The 25190-nt window shown below is 48.1% G+C and overlaps 1 protein-coding gene across 3 annotated transcripts in view; it reads left to right on the top strand.

The window, feature by feature from the left end:
* The window catches only part of PRICKLE2 (prickle planar cell polarity protein 2), a 103234-nt gene that overhangs the window by 52199 nt on the left and 25845 nt on the right, over positions 1–25190 (top strand). For 2 of the 3 annotated variants that reach the window (XM_064432931.1, XM_064432933.1), the window contains one exon: positions 18917–19100. In XM_064432931.1, the coding sequence (XP_064289001.1) occupies positions 18917–19100 (184 nt within the window). Of the gene's footprint in view, positions 1–8836; positions 9299–18916; positions 19101–25190 lie in introns of those variants that run through there. The other variant, XM_064432934.1, reaches the window with a different exon arrangement.

Here is a 25190-nt window from a genome sequence, read left to right as displayed (position 1 = left end):
TTACTCTGCAACTCCACATTTCTCAAAGTCACAGCCAGGTGAGCCACCCTGGTCTGGAGCGTGCCAGCTTGTTTGGAATGGAGGGAAGAGGACTGTCTTCCTATTTTTTTTTCCCTTTTTGCCCTGTACCGGTGCAACCAGCTAACTACTGGTCAGAGCAGTCCCCTCCATTCAAGGCATGCTTCAGGAAGGTTCCCAGCTTTAACCCATCCACGATTTTCAAGAAATAGCTTCAACCCTCTGCTGCAGGAGCCTGGCTAACCCTGCCTTCAGTCAGCTGCTGAGCTGACCCCAAACTGCTGTTGTTTTGTTGCAAGGAGATGCTGTAAGTTAAACACTTAGCAGAAAGAAAGCCCCACTCCTTGGATGCCCACCTGTTTTTTATTTCCCTGGAGAGGGGTTATGCCTTGTCACGGGGTGCTGGCTTTGCAGAACAGCCCAAAGAAGCTCAGCTTCCAAAGAAGCTGGCTGAGTCACAAAACAATGGGACTCACTAAGTCTGCAGCAGCAATAGCTCCTTCTAAAAGGCTGATGTACTTAGTATGCTCGTGTTTAGCAAACATCTTCACTTTGCCCTTTGAAGATAATGCTGCATGTTTGACAGAGCTTGGTAGGAGGAAAAAGAGGAATTAATGGCCTGTAGTTTCATCATGTTTAATGAGCAGTGGCTGGTGGGAGCCATAGCATTCAATAATGCTTGTGTCCCCTGTTAATTGCCAGCAATTGGGTTTCTCCACCCCTCCTGGTGCTTGAGCTGTGGGCAGGATGCCCTCGTGGGCTTACATAAGCCCCAGAGCTGAGGCTCAGGCTGGTGGAAGGCCAGCAGCAGCCTGGCAGGGTAATGTGGTCTCTCTGCAAGCCATGCCTCAGTGTGGCTATGATGGAAACAACAGCATCTCACAGGATGGCTTTGAGCTTTTCCTAGGACTTTCCAGGTGTGTGGGTCTGGTCTGGCACAGTGAGAAGGGATGCTCTTGTGACACTGCTTGCATTGGACCCATCCAGGGAAGTGGGGACACTGTGGGACCCCATGAGGAGGGAGCCAGTGCAGGAATCAGTGGCCACATTTCAGGCCAGCCCTCTCCTGATACAGTCGTAATCCCTCCCTGCAGGTGCTGCTTCCCGCTGATCCCCCTGTTCCCAGAGCAGACTATATAGTTGCATTTCCCTCTAGATGACGATAAGATAAAAGCCTGGCCGTGTTGTACAAGAGGAGAAGAAGGTTTAGGGATGACAGGCTGCTGCAGGAGGAAGGGGTGCAGGTTTCCAGCTGCCGCCGAGGCCGCCTTTGATGAGGGCTGTGATTGATGCTGTGTTTGGAGCAGGCAGTGACGCGCTGACCTTTCCCTGACGGGCTGAGCAGCTCTAATGATCTTGATGGAGCTGGCGATTTGTGTATTGAGTTTGATGTACAAGGCTTGACACGGCATGGAGAGATGGGACTGGAGTATGACTGACAGCCCATTCCCATTAAGGGTGGGGAGGCACAGGCTGTTCTCTAGTGATTCCTTTCAGTGAGAATGCTTTGATGAATTACATTTTAGCAGAGAAGTTTTGCTGTTAAATACCATCCTTTCAATAGCTTCAAAGCAGTTAAAACAGATGAGAATGAAGTAACTTGCAGGCCAGAAGGCTTATCACTAAAAAGGCTGTCCAAATTACACACTTAATTAATATTCAGTGAATTATTTTTACTCTGACTTTAATGTTGAGTCCTGAGGCAGATAAAACAATGCAGTGGCTTGCATCTGGGATTCTGTTTTTCTGTAATTCAGCTGTATAAAATTTCAAACCTTGGACTTCTTGCAGACAACATTAAAACCTTTTAATTTCCACGAGTTGAGCTGTGTATAAATCACACCCTGGTTGGCACATCTCGTGGGTGCTTGTGGCAAGAGTAATGAATTTCATGGTTTGTTATGAGCTACTAAAACCAACAGAAACACAGAAAGCCTGTTGTAATCTCAGCATATCATTCAAGGAAGCAATTGATTCCTAAGTATGAACAAATGTCAAGCCACGATAACAAGTTGTTATTACTAATTAAAACAAAGGGATGAATAGCAAACATCTCCTGTCATGTGTGTGCAGTTGCCAGGCTGTCTGGAGGATACTGGAGCTCTATCCAGCTTCAACCAGTGGGACAGCCAGGCTGGGAACCTTGCCACTGCCTAAGACAGGACAACCCTCTCTGTGCATTCCAGGAAAGGCACTGGGCCATGATCCTAAGGGGGCTGGGGCTGAGAAACCACCCAAGCTTAAATAGAGATGCCACTTTGCAGAATTGTATTGTTTTCTGTGTTTTGGAGGGGTTTTGTTTTAAAGCAAGATTGGCTTGATTGTCAAAGTCTTGAGGAATTTGGGTTGTACTGAAACAGCACATGCTAGTCCATCTGCTGGCAGTAGCTGGTTTTGAATCATCCAGGGCCATTTCTTGTTCTTAGGTGTGAAATAAAAACCCATTTGGGCACCTTTCTTCCCACTGCTCTGTTGGGAGGTGAGGAGCCAGGTGTGTTCCTGACCACATCTGATCTCCCTGTGCTTGCAGATAACACTGGGAAATTTAAGACTTGGAGACATTGCAAAAGCCCCTTCTTGTTCATGACCCAGCGTGCATGATTCCCTCCCTGACATCATATGAGGGAATTGGCTGGATCCAAAAACGTGCTGAATTTGCCACCTCCCTGTGCATTTAACACAGTTTGGTTGCAAACAGGTCTTCTCCCTCAGTTGGCTCTGTGTCTCCTGGGTGGGAGTAGAAGCATGGCCATCTCAGACTCTGCTGGTGTCAGGGGACAGGGCTTTGTGTAGCCCTGCAGGACCTGACTGGGAGCAGGGGCTCTTGTGGTGCCAGCCAAAGGGAAGCACCAAAATGCTGCTGGCAGCCAGGGAAGATGTGCACAGTCTGGTTTAAGGAGGTAAAAACCAGCCTTGTGTCACTTGTTCAGGACTGGGCTGGCTCAAGACTGGACTCTGAGCATGGAGGTGGTCAATCCCCCTCGTCCTGGGGAATGCACAGCTTTGGTGGTGGGGCCAGGCAGGGCATGACTAGTGCAGAGGAGAGCTCAGTGACTTAAGGCAAGAAATCCTCAGTGCATAACCACTGACCCGAAACATTCTGTTAGACAGGTTTGAAGCCAAAAAATAAAATAAAAATCATCTGATGTGACAGCGACCCTGACAGTGTCAGGCAGTGAGAAGGGCGGCAGCGAGGGAGTCCTGAGCTGCTGCCAAGGCACATGTCAGTGCTGGGTTAGTTGGTTATCCTGAAAATACATCTTCTATTTTGTGTAAATGGAAAATTAATTTGTTGCTGATCAAAGGTTTAGATCTTTGGACAACATACCACCAGATAAGCTGAAGATTTATGCATTTCCTTTGTAGCGTATTTTCAGTGAACACTTTATTGTTTGTGGAAAGGTCCCAAGAAAAAGATATTATTACAAAAATAACTGTGTTGAGTTTATTTAGCTTAAATTACGATAGACTGCTTTAATGAGGCTTTTGTAGACATCATTAAAGGACACAATTAAAGTCTTCAGATGAGAAGACTTCAGATCAGGCTAGCAAGGGGGAGAAAACCACAGGAGCATCCGGGTTGTTCACATTCAGTTACAAATTTGATTTCACCATATAAAAGTAAAAAACATATTAGTGCCGAGTGGAAGCTGGAGGCTATGAAAGCCTTATTGTGTTAAGCTCTCTAAATCTTCTTACATTAAGGTGATTAAAAAAAAAAAAGAGAGAGAGGAAGAGATAGTGATTGATGAAACCCTGTTGTTGGTGTGCTCTGTGTGTCACACCAGGGCGTGCAGTGCTGGGGGAGGCACGGCCGGTGGGTGAGGGTCCTTTTGGGGTGCCCTGCCATGGAGGGGATTGGGGTACCAGGCAGTGATGCTCAGGAGCATCAGCGCAGTGTGCTGATCATCCCTGCATTTATGTGGTTCAGTGCTGCCAGAGGACATGGGCAGCACAGTGTGAGCTCATGGCCACACCTCACTGTCCAGCTCTGGCTGTGCACCAGAAGGTGCCAGCCAGGGTCGGGCCTGTCTCGCTGGGTGAGCTGGTAGGAAACACAGAAAATTGTCTCCAGAATCAGCTGCAGTGCATATGGGCTGTACCTCCCTTCTGCGTCAGCTACTGCTGGGCTCGATGGTGTTTTAAAAACTAAATTCCTCCTTGCAGACTGACAGCACAGATCCTTACCCGTGGCTCTGCCAAAAATGAGTGGAAGGCAGCAGTGGTGACAGCCGGAGGACTGGGTCTGTTGTGGTTGGTCTCAGGCAGCAGCCACAGGAAGGTACAAATGGCAACCCTGAGGAAAAGTGGAGGCCAAGTTTGGGGATTAATGATCTGCGTCTGATGTTGGTCTCTCTGCCTCTCTGTCTGTCCCATTTTTATTTGAGATAAGGCATCCCTGCTTCTAGCATTGAGAGCCGTGAGGAAGCTTTTGCTGCCTTGCTCAAAAAGAATAAAGACAAAACAAAGCTCATCTGCATTTGAAGTCCTGACCTGTATTTCATGACTCAGATTCTCCAAGGGGTTTTCCCATACCTTGGGCACATGCTTGTGTGTCTCCTGAAGAGCCAGGTATTTGGCTGGGCAGAGTGGGGCTGTACCCTGCCACACAGGGTCATTTCCCTTCCCTGTCACTAACAGCTTTTTGCAGTCATCTTGCCTTTCCCATGCAGTGTTTGCAAAGCTGTGCCCTCTCCAGCCTGTTGTTCAGCTGCTTATCACTGCTTTGTGCCCAGGGACCACACTGGACTCATCCTGTGCTGGCACTGGGCTGGGAGCACTGGCTCTGCCAGTGGGGATTGCTCTGCAAATTACAGGGTGAGCGTGGGAACAGTGCAGGAAAAAGCCACTGTAGTGTCCAATCCTGCATTTCTGTGGTCAGAAAAGTGATGGGAAAGTAATCTATTACTGTGCCTGTGGCTGTAAGCCAGGATGAGCTAAGTGGAGGTGGTGGTGGGGACCTGCAACCCCCCTGGTCCAGGACAGGCTGGTGGTGTGTGATGTACAGTGGACAGTCTGTCCCTGTGGGCAGCATTTTGGGATGTTAGAGTCTGAAGCCTCTTGTGACATCCCAAGGGAGCAGTGTTGTGCAGTGCCCTGGTATGCTGCAGCAGAGGATGCTCACTAAATAATTCAGAAAGGCCACTTGATCTGACATTCATCAGGTTAGTAGCCCAGTGACCTTGAGGACACCAGTCTGCTGTTGCTGCGTGTGGCTCTGCTGTGCAGCCCATTGTCATCAGGAGAGTCAACATTGTCACGTGGAGCTCTATTGATTGACAGACAGTCAATACATCAAGGTGATAAAACACAGCATTTATGAAACATGGGCTCTTGCAATGATTGTTAAATTAGCCATAGGTCTGAGTTTGTGCAAATGGCAGAAAGTTTAGAGTTGACTGGATTTGACTCCTTGTTGTTAAAACTAGCAACAAAGGGAAGAAAGATGGTGCTACATTTACAAGCTGAGCTGTCTGTCTCACAGCCCTGCATTGAAGCAGGGGCTTCCTGCTCTTGATCTTTCTTTATTTCAGTAGCTTTTTACTTCTGGTCGTTTGCTTCATTGCTGGGAGTTGTCAGCATCCATTCTTGTAATGGTGCAAGTCTTTCACCTAACCTTTGATAATGTGCCCCACCAGATCCTTGCTGCCTAATGAAACACCCATTTCACCTGCATAATGTGCAGAATCCGTCAAGAAATCTTGTGTGCCTTCTGGAGTTATTCCAACACATGACCTTTTCACAAGCCTCACAGTAGGTAACGGTAATATGGAGCAATTGCCAGCAAACCGGCAGCTTTCAAAGCAGGAAGGCTCATTTCCATTTCCCTGAGACAGTTGTGTGTCCAAACGTTACACAGCTTCTGATGTGATCTCTTGTCTCAGAAGAGGCTGTTCGTTGGATTTTGTGGATATTTAGATTTGCAAGTATTGGAACAAGAAGTCTGTCAGGAGCAATGACAGTCAGAGACGCCGTTTGGAGACACAAAGCTCTTCTGCTCACAGCTAGCCCTGCAGCTGAAGTGTTACAGACATTGGTCTTTTACTGATCTTTTACTTCAGTTTGTGATTCTCACTCCCACTTTATCTTTGTGAACTTAGACTGAAAAGTTTGCAGTTTCTGGTATGATCCCTTTGTGCAGATGATCAGTTGGCCAAGCAAGCCAAGCAGGACTCACCTTGAGGGTGGTTGGCTGTGTGGGGATGACATTACCATGTGCCCTGGGGTGGGATCATGTCAGGCTGGTGCAGGGTGATTGAAGCTGCTGTAGATGGTGGCACAGAGGGTGTTGCACAAGAAGTGTGGGGTTGGACACTCATGCCTTGCCAACCTTTCCCCTGAGGGTGAGGCTGGCTGATAGAGACCCTTGGAGCACAAATAGAGAAAAGTATTTGCAGCTGAAGGGCCTTTCCTGCTTGGAAGTTAATGCCGATAATGTCAGACATTTTTTCGCATGTTGGGTGAAAATGAGTGTCTACAGGACGTGCTCTGTGGAGCAGGATGTGTTCCTGGTGCTGTTTGTAGCCCCGAGTCACTGCTGCCTGCTTTTAGGGATATGTTTCCAAGGAACACACGTCATTTCTGCTCTACAGCATTTCTGCTCAACATTATCATTTTATAAGCAGGCTTCCTTGTTTGCTTCTGCCCAATTCGGTTTTGTCTCATTCCCTTTGTGTTGTAATTAACATGTTCTGAGTGTAAGAGGAAAAGTAAATCATCTTGGGGCCATGGCACATTAACCACAGAGAGGCAAGATTGACAGCCTGCCTGCAGCACTGATTCAGGCTGGAAGGGGCAAAATGAGCCAGTTTAGGAAGCTGAAGGATCAGGGAAGATTTTTCCTCCAAGCTCTGTTGCTCTTTGTAGTTGAAGAAGACCATCCTCAGCACTTCAGCCATCTCTAGCAGAAGCCCCTGCTCTGTGAAAGGAAAGTCTGATCTGGCTGGATGCACTAAGAGTCAGTGCTCAACTCCTGAACTTGCTGCTCAGACTTAATATAAATGTGGAAAAAAAAAAAAGAGTTCAGATCACTGCACATTCTTGGTTTGTCCCACTTGGCTGAGTAAGTTGGGGAGGCTCTTAGAGCTGGGCTGGTTTGTCCCAGCTGCAGATCTCATTCTTGAGATTTTGAGTGTAATTCCATGTAATTAAACCTAATTTATGAGCCTTAATAATAACAATTTAAGGCATTTGAGGCTGCAGAAAGACTCACAGCTGTAGTTTCTGCATCCTTCTGTGTTCTGTAAACATAGCTAATATTGCCAAAATCAAGGGCTCTGAAATCTGGAGTCAGGCATCAAAAGTCAGGAGCATGCAACAGAATGTTAAGGAAACTTCCCAGTCTGACCATTCACGAGACTCTCTGGCAGTCACACTCCCAAGGCCAGAGACTTTGACTTCTGGGGCTGAAGTCCCTTCATGGCAGCAGCTCCAGTGAGCCTAGAGCCCTGCTTGGCTTCCCCACTCACAGCCAGACCAGATTTCCTCACTGGTTCAGCCCCAGGTTTCCCACAGCAGTCTCAGATGTCCTGTTCCATAAAGCCATTTATTCCCAGGGCAGCAACACAGACATAGCCCAAGCCGATGCCTCTGAGAACCCTCCAAGAAAGGAACTCCTGGGCTTTTATCCTCTCCCAGTCTAGCCCTTCCCCCAGTCAGTTTCCATCTCCTGCTCTCCTTTTCCTGTCCATCCACCTCACTAGCATCACTGGTCTTCAACTCCTTTGTTGTCCAAAAGGTTGGCAATTCCCAGTTCCTGCAACGTCTCTCAGCAGCATCCCCCTCTCTGGCTGGCATCCCCCATCTTCATGTCCTTTGTTATCCCCAAGGTTGGCAGTTCATGGCCTCCTGTCTCACCCAGAGTTTAAAGTGCATTTCAATCTCCATCTCAATCTGCAGTTTTCGAGCCCAGCTACCTGGACCAGGTGTATTCATCAACAAGAAGCCCTGTGTGTTGGGAAAGTTTTATTTGCTTTCTGTGGGGTTTTTTTGAGTCCACAGAAATGACTTTTTTTAATTTCACGCACTTTTTGCAAATGCTGTAAACTGAGAAGTACACTGTCCTCCAGATGACTCGAATTATTCGTTTGTGACCACCGAATTCCCAAACAACAGACTTAAAGAGCAGAAAAGCGATCTGGCAGTGTAGCTCCTTCTCTGCATTTTCTTTTCCAAGGGGAAGGAAACACAGGGGGAAGAGGCTTAGCATCCCCGATGAGGTGGTGTATTCCTGGGGCTCGCAGTACTCACCTGAGACACACTTAAAAAGGTGTGAATCGTTCATCTGGCCGTGTGAGAGAAAATGTATTAAAAATGCAGTGACCGAAATGCCATGCTAATAACTTGTATTCCCCAGAATATTTAGCCCTGCTGGTCACAAACATTCTGCGTCTAAAAGCCAGTAGGGAATCATAGCAGACTAGTGTACAAGATAATTGAGAGGGCATTGAAAGCCAGGAGAAAAAGGATGCGCTGCTCGGAGCCAGCAGATCATTGCGTTAATGAAGAACCTAAGAAGCAGTACCTGAAGTTTGACAGCAAGTTGAGGTTCGGTCAGCATCAAATAAGAAGGGAAGGATAATTAACGTCTTCACACCATTCAATTTAGGCTGCTGGTGCGCAGCCAACTCTTTGAAACACGCAAGCGAGCGAGGAGGATTTTTTTTTTTCCCCCCTCTCCCACTGCCCGAGCAGCCCAGAGGATGCATTGATGTCGGGGCCGATTTCCATGTAAATAAAGGGGCGGGTGGCCGGGCCGTGGCGGCGGTCCGGGCGGGATGCGGTGACTTTGGCTTGCTGACATCATTGCTCATTAACATGCAGCGGAGGAGAGCAATGCAACAGCCGAGCCCCGCGCCGCTCCCGCGCCGCCAATTATCCTCCGTGGGCTGCGCCGCTCCTCGTTAATGCCCTGCGCTCGGCCAGCAAATTGGACATCCTCTCGCCACCTCCGGGGGTCACTTAGTGAAAGGCAGGACGGGGGGAGCTGCTGGATCCCTCCGGATGGGGAGCAGAGAGGGAGGGACCCTCCGGGTTTCACGGCGAGGCGACTGACGCGGGGCAGGAACGGCACGGCTTTCCAGGGCAGCTTTCCTCGGTGCGTGCCTGCTCGGAAAGGCTTCCACAAAGCCCCGAGCCGGAGCGAGGGATGCTTTATGGCACTGCGGTGCTCCGGCTGGTCCTGCGAGCAGCCGCCAGCCCGCAGGCACCGGGCGCAGCCAGGACAGCTGGGCAGCTCCTAGATCCTTCCCTCCTGCGCTGTCATCGCCAGTGGGAGCAGGTAAGGAGCTGCCTTTGGCCAGCGACCTCAGGTTTGCCGTGGGTTTTTAGAAGGGATAGGAAGTAGAAGGGAAGAAGAGGAGGAGGAATGAGGAGAATTGCATGGATGCACGCAGCGCTAACTTTGCTTGGTGAGCTGCGAGGGGCTGCGCTGTTTTCCCAGCCTTTGCTGTTCTCTGTGTTTATGGATGTATAAGGTTAATTGTTAAATTGTGTTCCTGCAGCTGCAGGACGTCAGGGAGAAATGCTGATGCTGTTGTAATGGAGTTCTCGTTTTAAAAATAATCAGGAGGGCTCAGCTGGCTCTAACAGGAGTTAAAAAATCTTCGTCTCGGTGTTAATTGTATTGCTCTGGTAAATGCAGTCCCTAGAAGCCTGGATTCTCTCCACATTTTCTGAGCAGACTGCATGGAGGCTGGGGCTGTGAATGAGGACGCTGCCATTCAGATGTTTATTTTGGTGGTTTTGCCTTCCTGAGAATAGGAAGTTTTAAAGTAATAATCTTTCTAAGCCCTTGTTGTTCATGCCAGAATGGCAAACTATAAACCAACCTAGAACTGCAGCCGAGGGGTTATGTTTTTCAGTGCAATCTTTTCAAGTCCAATTTCCTTTTTTTTGTTGTCCCTTGAAGGAACATTTTAAGCAGATGTGACACAGACGTGACCTGTGACCGTGGAAAGATTTTAATCCAGTTATTCTTTGTTTTCTAGTCATGATTCCTTAGCTGTGCTAAACAGTGATTGAATCTTTTTGAAGCAGTTGAGGATTAGCGCTGGACAGAATAATGCCAAAATAATTATTTGCGCCAGATGCAGTGTCATCCTTTCAGTTTTAGCTCTCTTATCTTGTAACTTATCTGACTTATTTTCATTCGGCGATTATTTTGCCTGCTGTGGGAGCACTTACATGACTCACATCACTGCATTGTGTTTATAAGGGTGCCGGCTTGAGCCAGTGATAAAGATTTGTAAAGTAAAACTGTCTGCAGCTAACAAGATTATATTTTGCTTCGCGTTTTAATCTTCTCCCGTTGTGTGTTTCCTGCCAGCCAGACTCGGCTTAGCAGAACGAGCCAGCCTTGCGCATTTGCTGCTGGCAGCCGGGCTGGGCTCAGCCAGCACAGGCTGGGATCAGCCTGGCAGTGTTTGCTGTCACTTGCAGGTCAGTATTGCCTGCCTCGGGGGACACCGGCTGAGCTTCACTTCTGAAATGATGCTAATGTTCAGCCTAGCTCATCCTGCTTCTGAGCGCTTTGCCCATCAGCCAGGTTGTTTTCCTTTAGGATGTATGGCCTGCGAGATGCTTGGATTGCAGCATGTTTGCTGGTTCCCGTGGTTTCTGCTCGTCATGCTGCAAATACAAGTGAAGGTCCTTAAAATAGCACACACAGCCCTGGGGCAGGTCGATGGGATCTCACTTAGTTTAGCTAGTCTGGAGTGATGGACTTGGAGCCTGGGATAGGGGAAAGAGACGGGCAGGAAGATAAATACTGCCTGTGGAGAGCCCAGAGTTAGTAAAACTTGAGAAAACAGTGAAGGTCTACATGCTGAACAGAGATGGGTTTCTCAGTGGAAAGCTGGGTTTGGATCCAGGGTGCTAGAGCCCCAGGCTGGGAATTTTCATCTTCAGCTAAGAACAAAGCAGAAAGGATCTCCTGTGATACAGCTCTGCATCTTGTTAGGCTGGAAAGCCACCCAATGCCATCATTAAAATCTGACAAAATAACCTTCAGGGTAGGGCAGGGCTTTGTCACACAGACCCACATTGGCTCTTGGATGGGGAGCGCAGAGGGAGAGTTCCTCAGGGCCCTGCTCCTCCAGTGTCTCCCCTGTCCCATCCCCATCAGCCAGAGGCCCCATTGTTCTCTGGGATCCATGGGGTTGGGGTTGTCCTGCCATGGGGGACACCAAACCCTTTTGGGTGTCCACAGCCCCTGCATCTGCCCATCCTTCTGCCTTTTATAATCTTGAGCTTGGCTTCAGCATTGTTTGCCCACCAGCTTCAGGGTTATTACTGCTGCTGCTGAGCCTGTTCTTGTCTTCAACTTGTAAACTAGTGGTTTACATTTCTTCTCCATGACTGAGGAAAAATATGTGGTTATTACTGTTTCTGTATGCTGAGAGCTGGATCTTTAAGGGGAAAAAAACCAACCCTAATATAAATATGCTGAGAGTAGCGGTAAGCCTGTGAGCTGGCAGGCTGCCTCCATCCTCTTGGATGTGAGGGAGCAGCCTGTTGGATGCCTTTTCTCCTGGTAGCATGGCTGGGCAACAGGCTGGGGTTCACTGCAGCTTCTTTTGCCTCTTCTCTCTCTCCCCTTTGCTTGATCTGCAGCTCACATGGGTGTAGCACTTTGCCCACTTCTGTCTAACCTCTATTATGAAAAAAAATTATTGGATCTTTTGCAAAATATCCTGAGAGATCCAAGCTGAGGGTTCTTCTGAGAGCTGCTGAGTTATTAATATCCTTTAATTTAACCATCTCATCTTTATGCGTCAGAATTTTCACAGTTTGTGTCAGGGGTTGTGGCTCATGGGAGCAGCCTGGCACTGTGGCTCAGGTCAAGAGGGTGTTCCAACGCCCTGCTGCTCTTACCCAGCTCACAAGGAGAAACTGGAGCCCCAGCAGGGACCCGTGTTCACTGCAGAGCACTGGGGTGCACCTGGCTCTCCACAACAGCCTGTGATGCACCCCAGATCCCCCACTGTGGTTTAACCACAGGATGGAAAGATTGGTCATGTTTTCATTCTCATCCTGGGGTGTTGCTGAAACATCTGGCCACAGCTTTGGTCTGTGGTTCTGTGACTCCTTGTTTGCCTAAGAGGGCACCAGACAGATCAGAAGAGGAATCTGGGGGGGTTGTGCATTGTGCTGTGTTTTGTTCTGATTTCCTGGTCTGCCTCTGGTGTGCTGATGGTTGTTCTCTGCCATGTGGTGCCTCAGGGAGGCAGTGGTTTGGGGACAGGGCAGTGGAACCCACAGGCAGGTGTTCTACCTGCTTGTGAAAGGGATGCTCCTGATTCATGATGGGAGCAGAACAAATGGAAAATCCTCAAAGGCTGCTTTTGCTCATATTTGGCTGCAACTGGCAGTACTGGGGATAGTTCTTTTTTTATTCTTATTTTTCTTAATTAAGCAAGAATAGCTTTTGCATTGGTAAAGGATGAGTTTTAAAATTAAAATTAGTCTCCAGCCTGAGGCCAAACATGGACAAATCGGCTAGAGAGGAGAATTTTTCCAGGAGTGGAAATGGGCTTTGTCATAAAATCTTCAGTGCCATCCTGGATGCCTTCACAACTGCTGCTGTGGGTACTGCAGGGGTCAAGGGGGAACTAACAAAACAATACTGTAAAGAAAGTTGGCTTGCCTTGAGCAAATTGAGGGGGGAGACAAAAAATTGATGGGGAAGATTGAGAAGAGTCTGATTTGCAACTCCTCCATCCTCTCAGTGTTTCCCCACCTAATGTGGACCTTCATGCAGATGGGTGGCCACGTGTGCTTTTCCTATGGCCTTTGGGATCTGGGGGACTTGCATCTGCAGGATGCAGCCAGTTTGGTGGCTGGATTATTTCTCTCTTCCTTGGTTTCCTGGCATTATTGTTCTGCCAGCTCTGTTGCTACCACCTGATGTTGATCTATCAAGCCAGCTGTTCCCACAACATGTTGTGTCAAGTGAATGTTGGCATCCCTCGACTGTCCTTGCAGGCCACCAAGGGCACCTTGTCCTCAGACTTTGAATTCCTGCTGTTATAGGTGCCCATGTCTAATTCACCTCCTCCTCCTCCTGCACCACAGTGGGCAGGTAAAAGCATTTGCTAAGCTTCCTTTTCAACCCAGGCAACACAGAGTCTTTGCAGTTCATTTCCACTGATAGGTTGGGTTTTTTCAGGTGCAGTGACTGGAGGAGCTGGGAAGTTGCAGAAATGTTTTATCTGGAGAGGTGCCCCTTTGTCACTGAGATCCAGGGGCCCTGAGCCATGGGTAGCAGCTGGATGGGGGCTGCTGGGACCACTTGGTTCAAAATACAGTGTTAGAGAAGTGGGAGAAAGAGGAAGAACTTCAGCCTGAACTGTCTGTTTTGAGTACAAAAGCTTGGGGCTCCTCTGATGATTAGGGAGTCCATGGGGAAGCCACAGCTGGGTGCTGTTTGTGTGCTCCATGCCTCAGTTTCCCTGTGCTGGAGAAGAACTGCTGGGCTCTCCCTATGGCAGTGAAGGCTGTTAATTTTTCCATTTAGGTAAATATTTGCCCTGCCTGTGGGGTCTGGAGAAACGGGTCTGTATGGCTGGAGCTCACTTGGGGATGGGAAGATGCCTCATTAACTCTCAATTGAGGGGAGGAGATAACAGGCAGGGATATTAAGACACCCTCGTTAAGAGACTCAGGGGTCATAGGAGCTGCCCCAAATCCTGAGCATCCTCTCCTTTTCCCAAGAGGTCTTGGGGTTTTGTGATTTACTGACTGATGGCTGACCCAAAAGCCTTATTGCACTGAGAATGATGGCAGGATGCTGGGGAGAGATCAGACTGCCACGTGTGTCCTAAGCCAAGTGAGGAGGGAATTGTCCGTCTGCATTTACACACCCCATCTGAGCAGAGCAGACAATTGCTTTTTGAGGGATTCCAAATCTTGCATGTTAATGTGTGCACAAATGCATGCAAATCCTGTATTAGGGAGCACAGCAGAGGCATCACATGGCCGTGCAGGGCCATGGCATTCCGGCTCCTCGCTTTGTCTGGAGAGGGAGCTGCTCCCTGATACAGCCCATTTATTTCCATCCCAGAAGAAACAAGTGAGAAGCAGAGATAAGCACCCGCTGGTGGGTGATAAGGGCTGTTTACCGAGTTCCTTCTTTGTCCGAGAGGAATTTTACCATTTCTGCCACAATTTTAAACTCTGCCTTCACTCCTGCTGCTGCTGGGAGGCGTTGGGCTCTGCCTTTTCTCAGAGTATTTGTGGATCTCAGCCTGGGCAGGCTTTGCCTTGGTGCTTTTTGCTGTGTTATGTTCTGCATGCCCACTCACTGAACAGGAGGAGAAGAGCCCTGTGGTCAGGAGCTTTTCCTGCAGGCAGGGGTGTGCTGCCTTCAGCATCCTAGGGAGTCCCATCCCAAAAGCCAGACATGCAGGCTGTTCCCTGGGAGAGGCCAGCTTACCTGGCTCCTTTGCTGGAGCTACACACTGTTGGCAAGGACTCCCTTTGCCTTGGTGACTGGCTGCCCTCCATCTCTCTTCCCTGACTTTTCAGCTCTGCTCATGCTTTCTCAAACTGGAGTCTGCTGGTTTTTCACAGCAGGGAGACCTCATCTCTCTTCAGAAAGCTGGGGTCACGCTCACAGCTCTCTCCAGAGCCTCTTGCACAGCACTAGTGTTTTCAGCATGGTTTAGCTTTTTGTTGGTGCCATTGCTGAGATGAAAGGGCTGCGGGAGGCTCCAGAGATGGCAGAGGCTGTGCTTTGCTCACGGGGTTGTACAACAAGGGACTGCCTCTTCCCAGAGACCTCACAGGTCAGTTGGCTTCCTGTCAAGGTCCACGTAGGTGGACCAAAGCTGGGAGTGTACTTCAACATCCCAAAAAAGAGGTACTTTGAAGCCATGTTCTCTGCTTGGTGTGTTGGGTTCCTCTTTGCTTCAGATTCCCCTTATGTACCTGTTTTCATCTGTAGAGAGAAAAGGGCTGGCATGGGGCGGTGGATCTCTTTGCACCTTCCTCCTGCACCAGTGTGTGGGTAGGGATGTGGCTGGAAGTGGGCTAAGAGTCTCCTCAGAGGAGAGGACTTGCCCACTGTGCCAGGGGCACCACGTAAAAGCAGCCAGTGCAAAATAAAACACATCCATCTTGTAACTTCGCTGGCCTTGAGGAGAAGAAATTTTTCAGTCTGTTTCTGAGACGTTGCTGCTTTGTACCATGTGAAGTCAATTCAAGGCAGGCTCCTTTCCAGCTAAATCTGACACCAGGAAATGTTCTTTTTCTCCCCATTTGCTTCCCGCCGTCCTGGCCCCAGTACAGGACAGCTCTGTGCAGAGCAGCCCTGCCGATGCTCCCCAGCCCGTGCCTCCTGCAGCAGCCTGCCTGCCGGCTGGCTCCTGCTTGCCTTTCCTCCCTGTCCACAGCTACAGCTGCTTAAAAGCTCCTTTATTCACCCTCTGTGCTCAGAGCCAGTCGTGCTGTCAGCCATCCTTGCTTCGTTGTGCTGGTGATATCTCTGATTCTTCCCTGAGACAAGCTTGCAGACCTGGGATGGGAGCAAGATGGAAAGGCTCTTGAATGAAGATGGGATTTCCAGACAGTGATTGGTGTTAATTTATTCTTGCTAAATAAAACCTGGCTGCCTGCACTCTTCTCAAGTTGTTGTTGCTGAGGCTTTGGTGGTGGTGGGGCTTGGCCAGAGCCAAGCTCAGGGGTTTCCCTTTGGAGGAGGTGCCACCGCACGTGGGCTGCAGCTCCTTGTCCAGGGTGAGGTGTGTGACACACGGATGGGCTGGGCATCTGCAGGCTGTGCTGCACTAAGGAGCTGCTGCTGGCAGGAGCAGCCAGGCAGGCTGCCAGCCATGGCCCTGCTCCTCTCCAACACCCACCAGCTCACCTCTGTGGCACCCACATTGTCACTGTGGTCACTGCAGGCACAGGCGAGTGCTGACACGTGCGTTGTCTTCTTTGTGCTGCTCTGCTCTGAGTGCAGCAGGGGAAAAGGTTTTTTTCAATTTCATCTCACATTTGAAATGTACATTCTGATATTAAATTTTTGCTATGGGGAATTATTTTTAATTATAGTGAGCTGGAAGATGATAAAATAAAGTTGAGTAAGTGAGACCTATGTGAAGAAGTCATGGAAACATGATCACAGAAGTGGAAAGACACTCCTAGGACACTGGGTATTGTTCCCATGAAACAACATATCCTAATGTAAAGAAAATTGTAATTAAAGCTGTTAATCATCTGCTTTTAATGAGGGGGAAAAAGCTGAATATCTCAGAGACAAGATCTTGAATTTAGTACAGTTTGCCCAGGGAGGTGGCAGAAGCCCCGTGCCTGGAGATGGTCAAGTTTTAATGGTGCAAAATTGTCCTGGCTTGGGGACATCACTACTGAGTAGACAGCCTACCTGTGTTGTTTTCATCCTTTTCTTTTCTGACTAGGGCAGCCACTCACCAGCAGTACTTGCTTGCCTGGGATGGGGCAGGAGGGAGGGTGGGCTAAACCAGCTTCCTGACCCAGTCCTGGCTCCTGGCTGTACGAGGTGTGAGCTGGGGGGGTGGGAGTGATCTCTGGGCTCCAACTAATCATACATCTCACCTGTTCAGTCTTTGACACTGTTATTACAAGTCCTGATTTATTTATTTTATTAAAAGCCAAGACATCTGATGCTCTCCTGCCGTGTCCCATCTCCTGAAATGGATGGATCTAAAGTGGGAAGGAGGAGGAAGCCTGTGCCTGGCTTTTTCCCCTTTGTAATGTTCATGCTCCCACTGGACATTGGGTTTGTCCTCCTTTGAAGCACACAATCAATATCCCAAAAGACAAAATTTGGTTAAGTCCTGAACTGCCTTAGAATAACTAACTCTAGGGCCAAATCTGGGGCTCCACAAATTATTCTTAAAATCTTGTTTCCTATTAAGCTGCTTTTAATTGTATCACAAAATGATATGGAAACAGCAGTGATAGCAGCGACTTTGCTGAGGCAGAGTATCCCTTCTACACCTTTCCACAGTAGCTGATTAATGAAAATATTCACATGAAATGGTACCTTGATTATTTTTTAAGGAAACAGCCAGAGGTGATGCCGAGCCTCCCCGACTGGACGCAAACCAGACGCTGGAGTGTGTGGGGGTTGCTGTGTGGTTTAGATCTGATGAAAGGCAGGAAATGGGAAAATCTGGCAAATCTCCCTGGCTTGACTTAACGGAGCCTCTTGACTTTTGCTAGAGTGCGTTTTTTGTGCTGTAATGGCCAAATGGAAATTTAGACTTGAAGCTGGATCCGAGCACTGCTATGCTTAGCTGGCTTGTACACAGCAGTGAAAGAGAAGGAAAGGTGTTTAAAAATTCCAGCCCCTGGGTTTAACTATTGCTTCCCTCTGAATTTCTTGGCTTTACTGCAGAGCAGAGAAACCTGCAATAGCAACTGTACATTTCCCTTGATTTTGTGTGGTACCTTCTTATTCCTGAGATGTCTCCCTTCTGCTACCCAAGTGAAACCTTATCTCATTCCTCAGAAGTCAGTGGTGCTTCATTAGTGCAAATTAATTCAGAATCCTGTGTGGTTGCTCTAAAATAGATACCATTGACCCAGCCTGTGGAAAAGCGTGGAGTTTTCAGAAATAGAAGCCAATTTATCAGCATTCCTTTTAACCTCTTTTTCTTTGTCAGGAGATGTTTTCAGCCGGGTTTGTCCTTCGCTGTTACCGTGGTGAAGGGGTGTGATGATTAGAGGGATGAAACACCTGTCCTGTGAGGAAAGGCTGAGACAACTGGGATTGTTCAGCCTGGAGAAGGGAAGGCTCTGTGGTGACCTTATCAGCCTTTCAGTACCTGGAGGAGCCTACAGGATTGCTGGAGGACTTTATACAAAGGCATTATAGTGTTAGGACAAGGGGGAATGGATTTAAACTGAGACAGAGTAGGTTTAGATTGGGTATTATAAAGGCATTCTTTACTGTGAGAGGAGTGAGGCCCTAACACACATTGTCTGGAGAACTTGCAGATAGCCCATCCCTGAAATGTTCAAGGACAGGCTGGATGGAGCCCTGAGCAACCTGGTCTAGTGGGAGGTGTCCCTGCCCACGGCAGGGGATGTTGGAACTGAATCACCTTTAAGGTTCCTTTCAACACAAACCATTCTATGAGTCTGTACTGTCCTGGCAGCCCTGCAGGTAAAAATTCAGGTTCAAGCCTGCAAAGAAAATCTGTCACAGGCCACAAGCTGCAGGAACAGCCCCTTTAAAGAAGTATAAAGAACAGCTGATACTTGCAGTGAATTAAGCTAATGGCTGTTGAATGGCAACCTCTGTGGGCTGTTCTTTCAGTTCTTGTGCTTTCCTCCAGTGCTGCTCAGCTGTGGTATGTGCCACCGAGCCAGGTGGTTAAGATTCCATTGCAGTGTGACTGTGGGTTTTGTAGCCTCCCTTAATTTAATTTAGCTTTATATGTTCAGACTATAATCAATTTTTATGCTACTTTAATAAGCAAATTTATGCTATCGGCATGCTAAAGAGACTTGTCATTCCCAGCTTCCCAGTCAATCCACCATTCCCCATTTTAGCAGAGTGCTCAGTTGTCCTAAATTCAGTAATGACTGCAGTTCTGGCTGGCAATTTGACCCCCACCAGGCATGGCCTGTGCCTGTGCTGGCCCCTGGAAATACTCTGTGTGGTGCAGTAAAGGGACAAGCAATTGCATACCCCCAAACATTGGGCAGTTTGACTCAGATGGATTGCCAAGTGTTGTTACAGCAAATATGGACTTTTATTTCCTCATAAGAGAGACAAATCCTGTGTTAGAAAATGCCTGAGGATAAGAAAGGGTTGAGTTTAATCTCTGCAGGCCAACGACTGGCAGGAATCACATTATTTAAAGCTCTGCTCACCAGGCATCTCTTTTTCTCTCTGCTCACCTTACAGGAAGATTTGCCTTCACTGTAAGTGCTCCCAGGAAGAGCACATTGTAACAGTTATGCCTCTGGAGATGGAGAAGACAGTCACGAAGCTCATGTTTGACTTCCAGAGGAATTCAACTTCTGACGACGACTCAGGCTGTGCTTTGGAGGAGTATGCCTGGGTGCCCCCCGGCCTGAAGCCTGAGCAGGTAATGATGACACCACCCAGCTACCAGAGAATAATTGGTTTTGCATGTTCTTTCAAAATAGTTTATCTGATTTTTTTTCTGGGGGTGCAAGCACTTGTTGTGTGTGGTTGTTTCTGGGTGCACTAGAGAGACTTTACAGGGTCTGAGTGCTCAAATGGAACAAAACAGACATGTGATCCTTGCAGGACCTGTGGTTTTCTGCGTCTGTGGATGTAATTGGTAATTGAGAGGGGGGAAACAAAATACCTCCAGGATGGGATTTCTTGTGGTTGTGCAAGGGAAAAGACATATCTAATGTTTCACTGGGAAAGAAGCGATGGGACTCAAGTGTTTCCCAGGGGCTCAGTGCTTGTGTTCTGCCCTCCTGGACTGCTCTTCTCTGTGGTGAGTCCAGGGCAGACAGTCAAAGCTGGTAGATAACTCTGAAAAATGGGCCAAAAGCTTTGTGGTTTGGGTTTTCCTAGCATGATGTTTATGCCTTGCTGGAAGGAATAGCTTAAATAAAGCTCAAGTCTCTTGGTGCAGGATTGAGTGGGATGGATTAGACCTCAGTGTGCTCTGTGGAGCGTGCCTTGATTCTGCTCCTTCCAGTTTACATGATTCCTTTGATTTTTACGCTGGTCCTTTATATGTTCATGTCAGAGCTTCATTTGCAGTGGAGATGGTAAAATGAGCTTAGCCTTGATAATTGCAGTATGATATGATATGGCAATAATTTTAAACTGTAAGGAGGCTGGAAGGGGGTGGAAAGCTTTCATTCTTACTGCCATAGCTGCCGTCCTTAAGTACTGTGTTTTCCTGTGCTTTTATTCAGACAGGCTTAGGAATTTCCTGAAATATTTTGGCACCACCCGTAGGCTGTAAATATTATCTGTCTGATTAGAGAAAATCCAGTTGTTTGGTAGCTTGTTTCTTTTTTTTCTCCTTGTCTTTATAAGCCTTGCTCAGTGCTCACTTGAAACTCCACAGCACCATGTGTTTCATTTGGTGCCATCCAACCGTGCAAATCAGGCAGCAGCCTTATTTTCTGTCACCTCCCTTATGTCAGAGGCTCCCTTTTTGCCTCACAGGAGGTACAAGACGTGGTGTGTGGAGAAATGCAGATGGTTCTGAAGTGGCTCTGCTGGTCCTTCATGCTGTGGCAACGTGGACTGGTTGGGTTTGGGGGCTCCCATTGGAGGGCCACCCCCAAGATGGTGCCACCTGCTCTCACTGCTGGTTTCTGACCAGGCGTGTCAGCAGCTTCTGGAGCACAAGCTGGGCCCATGTTCCTGTAGCTTTGGGTGGAAATTCAGGTATTTTGTGACAGGTGGCACCTGACCAGGAAGACATGGTCTCTAATGAGTACATCATGGCATGGACAGTGATTGATACTCACTTTCAGCATGGAGGTGACATATTCCAAGACACCTGTATGCTTCTTTGATCCCTTAGGTGCTCTTTAAATGTGGCATCAGGGAGTTGGGGATGCTCAGGAGGAAATGGAAGTCCATTAGCCCTCCCAGTAGCTACTGACATCTCATGCATTACTCAGGTCAATGTAATTTTAGGTTCTTCCAGCATCTATTTCTTGTGGAGGTCATGGTGCTCCTCGGTCCAAACACTTGTTTTGTCAGTGCATTCCTCAGTCTGCATCACTGGGCCTTTCAGCAAATTTGCCACTTCAGACCTGTCTCTAATCACCATGGAGATAAAGATGAGCCATAAGCAGAGCCAGAGACAGGCCCTGAAATCCACCCAGCAGAGCTCATCTGCCAGCCCTGTCATGACTTCTCACGTGTTGGATGAGCCACTAAGATGACAAAAACGAGGTGTGACTTCCGTGGGCTGTGCAGGAGCCACACTGCAGGCCTGGCCTTTGTCCCTCTCCTTTGTGAAGAGCAGCACCCTGAATTTCATGGAATCACAGAATGATTGTCCTGTGGCTGGGGATGCCCCATAGTGCAGGAGGGGCCATTTACCTCCCATGGGGATGGGAGATGCCTCTGCAGCAACTCACTGGGGACGTGCCAGTCTGCAGGCAGCTGTGTGGCCTTTTGGTCACTGAGTCAGGTGTGTGCATGCCTCTGCAAGGCTGGTGCCTGCCATGGAGCAGCTGGTGGGCTCTGCCCTGGCTGAGGGTACTGCTGTCAGGCTGGGCTGAAAATACTGATTAACAGACAGGGAATTTTTCTGTGCCTCCTGCTGTTTCACTGTTGTATTTTTTTGGACGTAAAACAGATTAAATGAAACAACTTTTTCCGCAATATTCTACTTTATTAAAATCTCAGTGCAGTATATGAACTGGGGAGGTAAGTGTTCCCCTGAAAGACTAATGCAAGTTTCTTGTTTTACTTGGACGACAGCCTCCCTGCCTCACTATTCTTGGGAGACAGCGCTCATGTCTCACTCAACACTGCAATTTACAGGATTTCAGTGGGGAGGAGTTGGCCTGCAAACATGACATTGTTTTTTGGCAGTGTCCAAAGGTCATTTCAGTATTTGAAGAATCCCTTCGATCCAAAGCTTAAATTGCTGTCATATGTAGGGGAATTGAATCAAACCTGTAGTACTCCTGGACACTAACTCAGGCCTCAGCTGGTCTGTGGTACATGCCATAGTGAAAATCATGTTGGTTACTCAATGCCGGTACTGAAGACAAAAAAAGCATTGGTCCAGTGTTCACAGATCAGTATCTGTGAATGAGGAGTGGAGCTGGAAGTTATCCCTTATATTATGGCTCATCAGTGTGTAAGACTAAAAAGTCTTACAGTGTATAAGGCTAAAAAGGGCTTTACTCAAAAGTCATAAATGCAATAATTTTCTAAATATGTTTATAACACAGGGATTAGGATAGTAATTTAAAAATTGATAGCACCCGTGCATAAGGTATGATAAAAATTTTTCTGGTAGACCAACTAAAATGTATGACATATCTGCTCAAGAAAGAGGGGCATAAACTGGAAGGACACTGGAAATGTTACTTCATTGAGGAGCCTACAAGAGCTTAGTTTGTCCAGCCTAGCAAAGTGTTCATTAGAATTGTTCTTCCCCCTGTTCATTAGAGGGGGAAGAGCAGTTATCCAAGCTCCAACTTTAGCCCAAGAACATAGACATAAACTGTCTCCAGATGCATTCAGGCAGGAAATTGGAAGAGGTTTGAGACCATCAGAGGTGTAAGGCTCAGCAACAACCTGCCAGCCGGGAAAGTGACAGGTAAAAACCCAGGACTGAGCTCCATAAATCACAATGTGATAAGGAAACAGAGTTTCTTGTAGTAGCAATCAGCTACAGAGGATGGCTTGGAGGCTTCTGTGGGGTCTAATCGCACTTGGATTGGATTGAATGAGAAGTTGTTTTATGGCAGAAGAGGGACTTCTCTTCTGGAAGATAGGGATGCGGATGGGAATGGCAGAGATGGCTGTACAGAAGCAGGGACATGGGCTTTGTGAAATGCTCCTTTTTTCTACCTGCAGTTCAATGGTTGGATAAAGAAATGTGTCAAAGTCTTGAAATGGGCAAACACCTTTAGAAGTGTGTCCTCAGCAAAGCAAAATCCCAGGCTGAACCTGGCTGCAGAGACAGAGGAAGACATCTTTGGGAGCCAGTTTGTCTGCTGGGGCTGGCAGTCTGACAGCAGATCCTCCTTGCACTGACATAAATTTGAGGGCAGATGCTTGAAAATAAGTCCTTTTGTGATGTGTTTTTCACATTTTTAGGCAAGGCGTGTGTAAATACATGTGAATGTGCAGCCTTGAATTCCTTGGGCCTGTGGTTTGGAGAAATCCAAAGGGGTTATAACATGCCACTTTGAATTTCTGAATACAAGGGATTTTTTAGGATTTCTATCTTTATTGTGTCTCAGTATTAGGAGCAGCTGGTTATGGGCAGAAATTTCCAATTAAACAAAAGATGGGGCTCTACTTCAGCCTTGCTGTGGCTTTTTTGTATGGCTCTGGCATGCCAGCATCTGCGAATCTTGCATGTGATGTAAGAACTTAATTCCCTCTTGTTGTCAACGCAGTTGCTCTGGTTGAGTCCCTTAAAAAGTTATGAAAATCTCATCTGAGCTAAAATTAGCAGCATGAAGGTTCAGGGGACCATTTTTCTCTAAGGCAGCCGTTAGAGCTTGGACCTCAAGAGCTTGGCAGTGGTGTGAAACTTGTAGCTGTCACAGGGAATTTATCCAGGGGCTAGCATGCATGTTAATCCTTCTTCTGGATATTTTGCAAGACCTATTGCAAGGGCTTGAGTTATAAAACCTCCAAGTTTCATCAGTTGCTGTTCAGGTCACAAAGTGAGGAAAGGAGAACAGAGATGAACCCACACTGAACACAGATTTACACCTTACATAAAGATTTTCACCATTCTGGTGAGGCAGAAAGTACATTATCTGGGCCAGGCATCTCTGGGGGACGTGTGTCTCACTCGTGCCTGTGTGCCACGGTCATTGTACCATCTTGTTCTTTCTTGAGCCCTCCGAGTTCAGCAAACTGTTTCACTCCTCAAGAGACTGAAGGCTTGCATGGGGCAAGGAAGGAGTAGAACAGACCAAAGCGACCCTGTCCCCTACATCTGTGTAGAAGTGGGAAGCAGACAAGCTAATTTACAGCCTGGTAGAGGAAGGACCAAAGGCCCATGAAGAGCTCTTCCTCGCTGGTAGATCCTGAGAGCAGAGCAGCGTGGATGGAAAGCTGATGGCCCTGAGAAGAAGTTCCTCGTGTACCCTGCTCCCAGGAGCTGCAGCTGCCTCTCATTTTGCCTGCTTACACATGTGCACGCTGGAGTATTTTACCCAAAAGCTGCCTTTCAGCACCTTTTGAAAAGCTCTCCAGTTTCACTTTGAGGTAGGCTAAGTCCATCACCTCTCCGGTGAACTCTCTCAGTATCTAAATAGCCCGGCAGTTAGCGGCTCTTATTTCAAGGCTGGAGCTGTCTAAATCCAGCCTCCAGGCATCAGACTGTGCCGAATGCTTCCCAGCTGCTGGATGGAGCAGCAGTCCTGCACACGGAATGCTTTTTCTGTGTGTGATGCCAGTGCTGCATGGCTTGAGGGCAGCTGGAATGGGTTAGGAGGTCCTGGAGCTGTTCCCCTGCCCTGGAACAGAGTGGATGAAGTGTGAGCACATCCCATGCTGCAAAAGAGCCCGTGGCAAAACCGTGTCTGGACGTTTGCTCCATTTCTGTATCCTGGGGTGTTGCCCTGATTGTGGTGAGCCAATAGAAGCTGTCTAAATTACTTAATCCTTGAACAATCTTATTATCAGGGAAGGAATCAGCTGCTTTTGGTGGGTCACAGAAACCAAACCACTCACCTGACATGGTTTGCTCGATTCTGAAATTTGAAGAATATATGTGGAGGTCAGCAGAGGTGAGAGGCAGGGGAGGAGCAGGCAGTGGAAAAGCAAACTGAAAATCCCTGGCCTACCCAATAGAGACTTCTCCTGGAGCTTTATTCCAGTGTGCACTTACGGCTTTTCTGAGTTGCAGTGTTATGCAAGCGAGCTACCCCTTAGAAATCCCAAGAGCATGTTATGTGGGATACCCAGGGGAATGATCAGTGATGATCAGTGCAGCAGATGATCATTATCATTCCTGGTGCTCCAGGGGACCCTGAGCCCTGCATGGACCTCGCAGCATAGACCGCTCTCGACGCTGTTGAAAGCACTGATCGGGCTCTTTTAAATCCAAATTCAATTTCTACTTTAAAAAAAAAAGAAAAATCATGTCATAGGCTTTCACAAGTCTAAAACGTGTGGACATAGGGCCTTCATTGAAATGTTCCTCTTTGATGCCAGCAGGAAGCAGCGCTTCCGCGGGATCTCTTACAGCCGAGCGCTGCTCCAAAGGCTTGGCAGGGATGGATGTCGTCCTCGGCTGGGGAGCAGCAGCGCTCCGACGCCTCAGCTGCCGTGGGAGAGGGGCGTGCGGAAAGCCGCAGAGCGTGCCAGAACAAATAGCACTTAGAAAAATGATTTTTCCTTTGTTCCCTGCCTTTGTCCCTCTGCCTTGGGAGCGGGTTTCCAAGAGCAAGCGCAGCGTTGCGGGATGCCGGACTGCCCGGCGCCGGGAGTGCATCTGCCTCCCACTGCTGTGTGCCGGGATGGGCGC

This window comes from Passer domesticus, chromosome 9 (genome assembly GCF_036417665.1).
Source record: "Passer domesticus isolate bPasDom1 chromosome 9, bPasDom1.hap1, whole genome shotgun sequence".
Classification (NCBI taxonomy): Eukaryota; Metazoa; Chordata; class Aves; order Passeriformes; family Passeridae; genus Passer; species Passer domesticus.
This window is presented reverse-complemented; position numbering and strand designations above follow the sequence as displayed.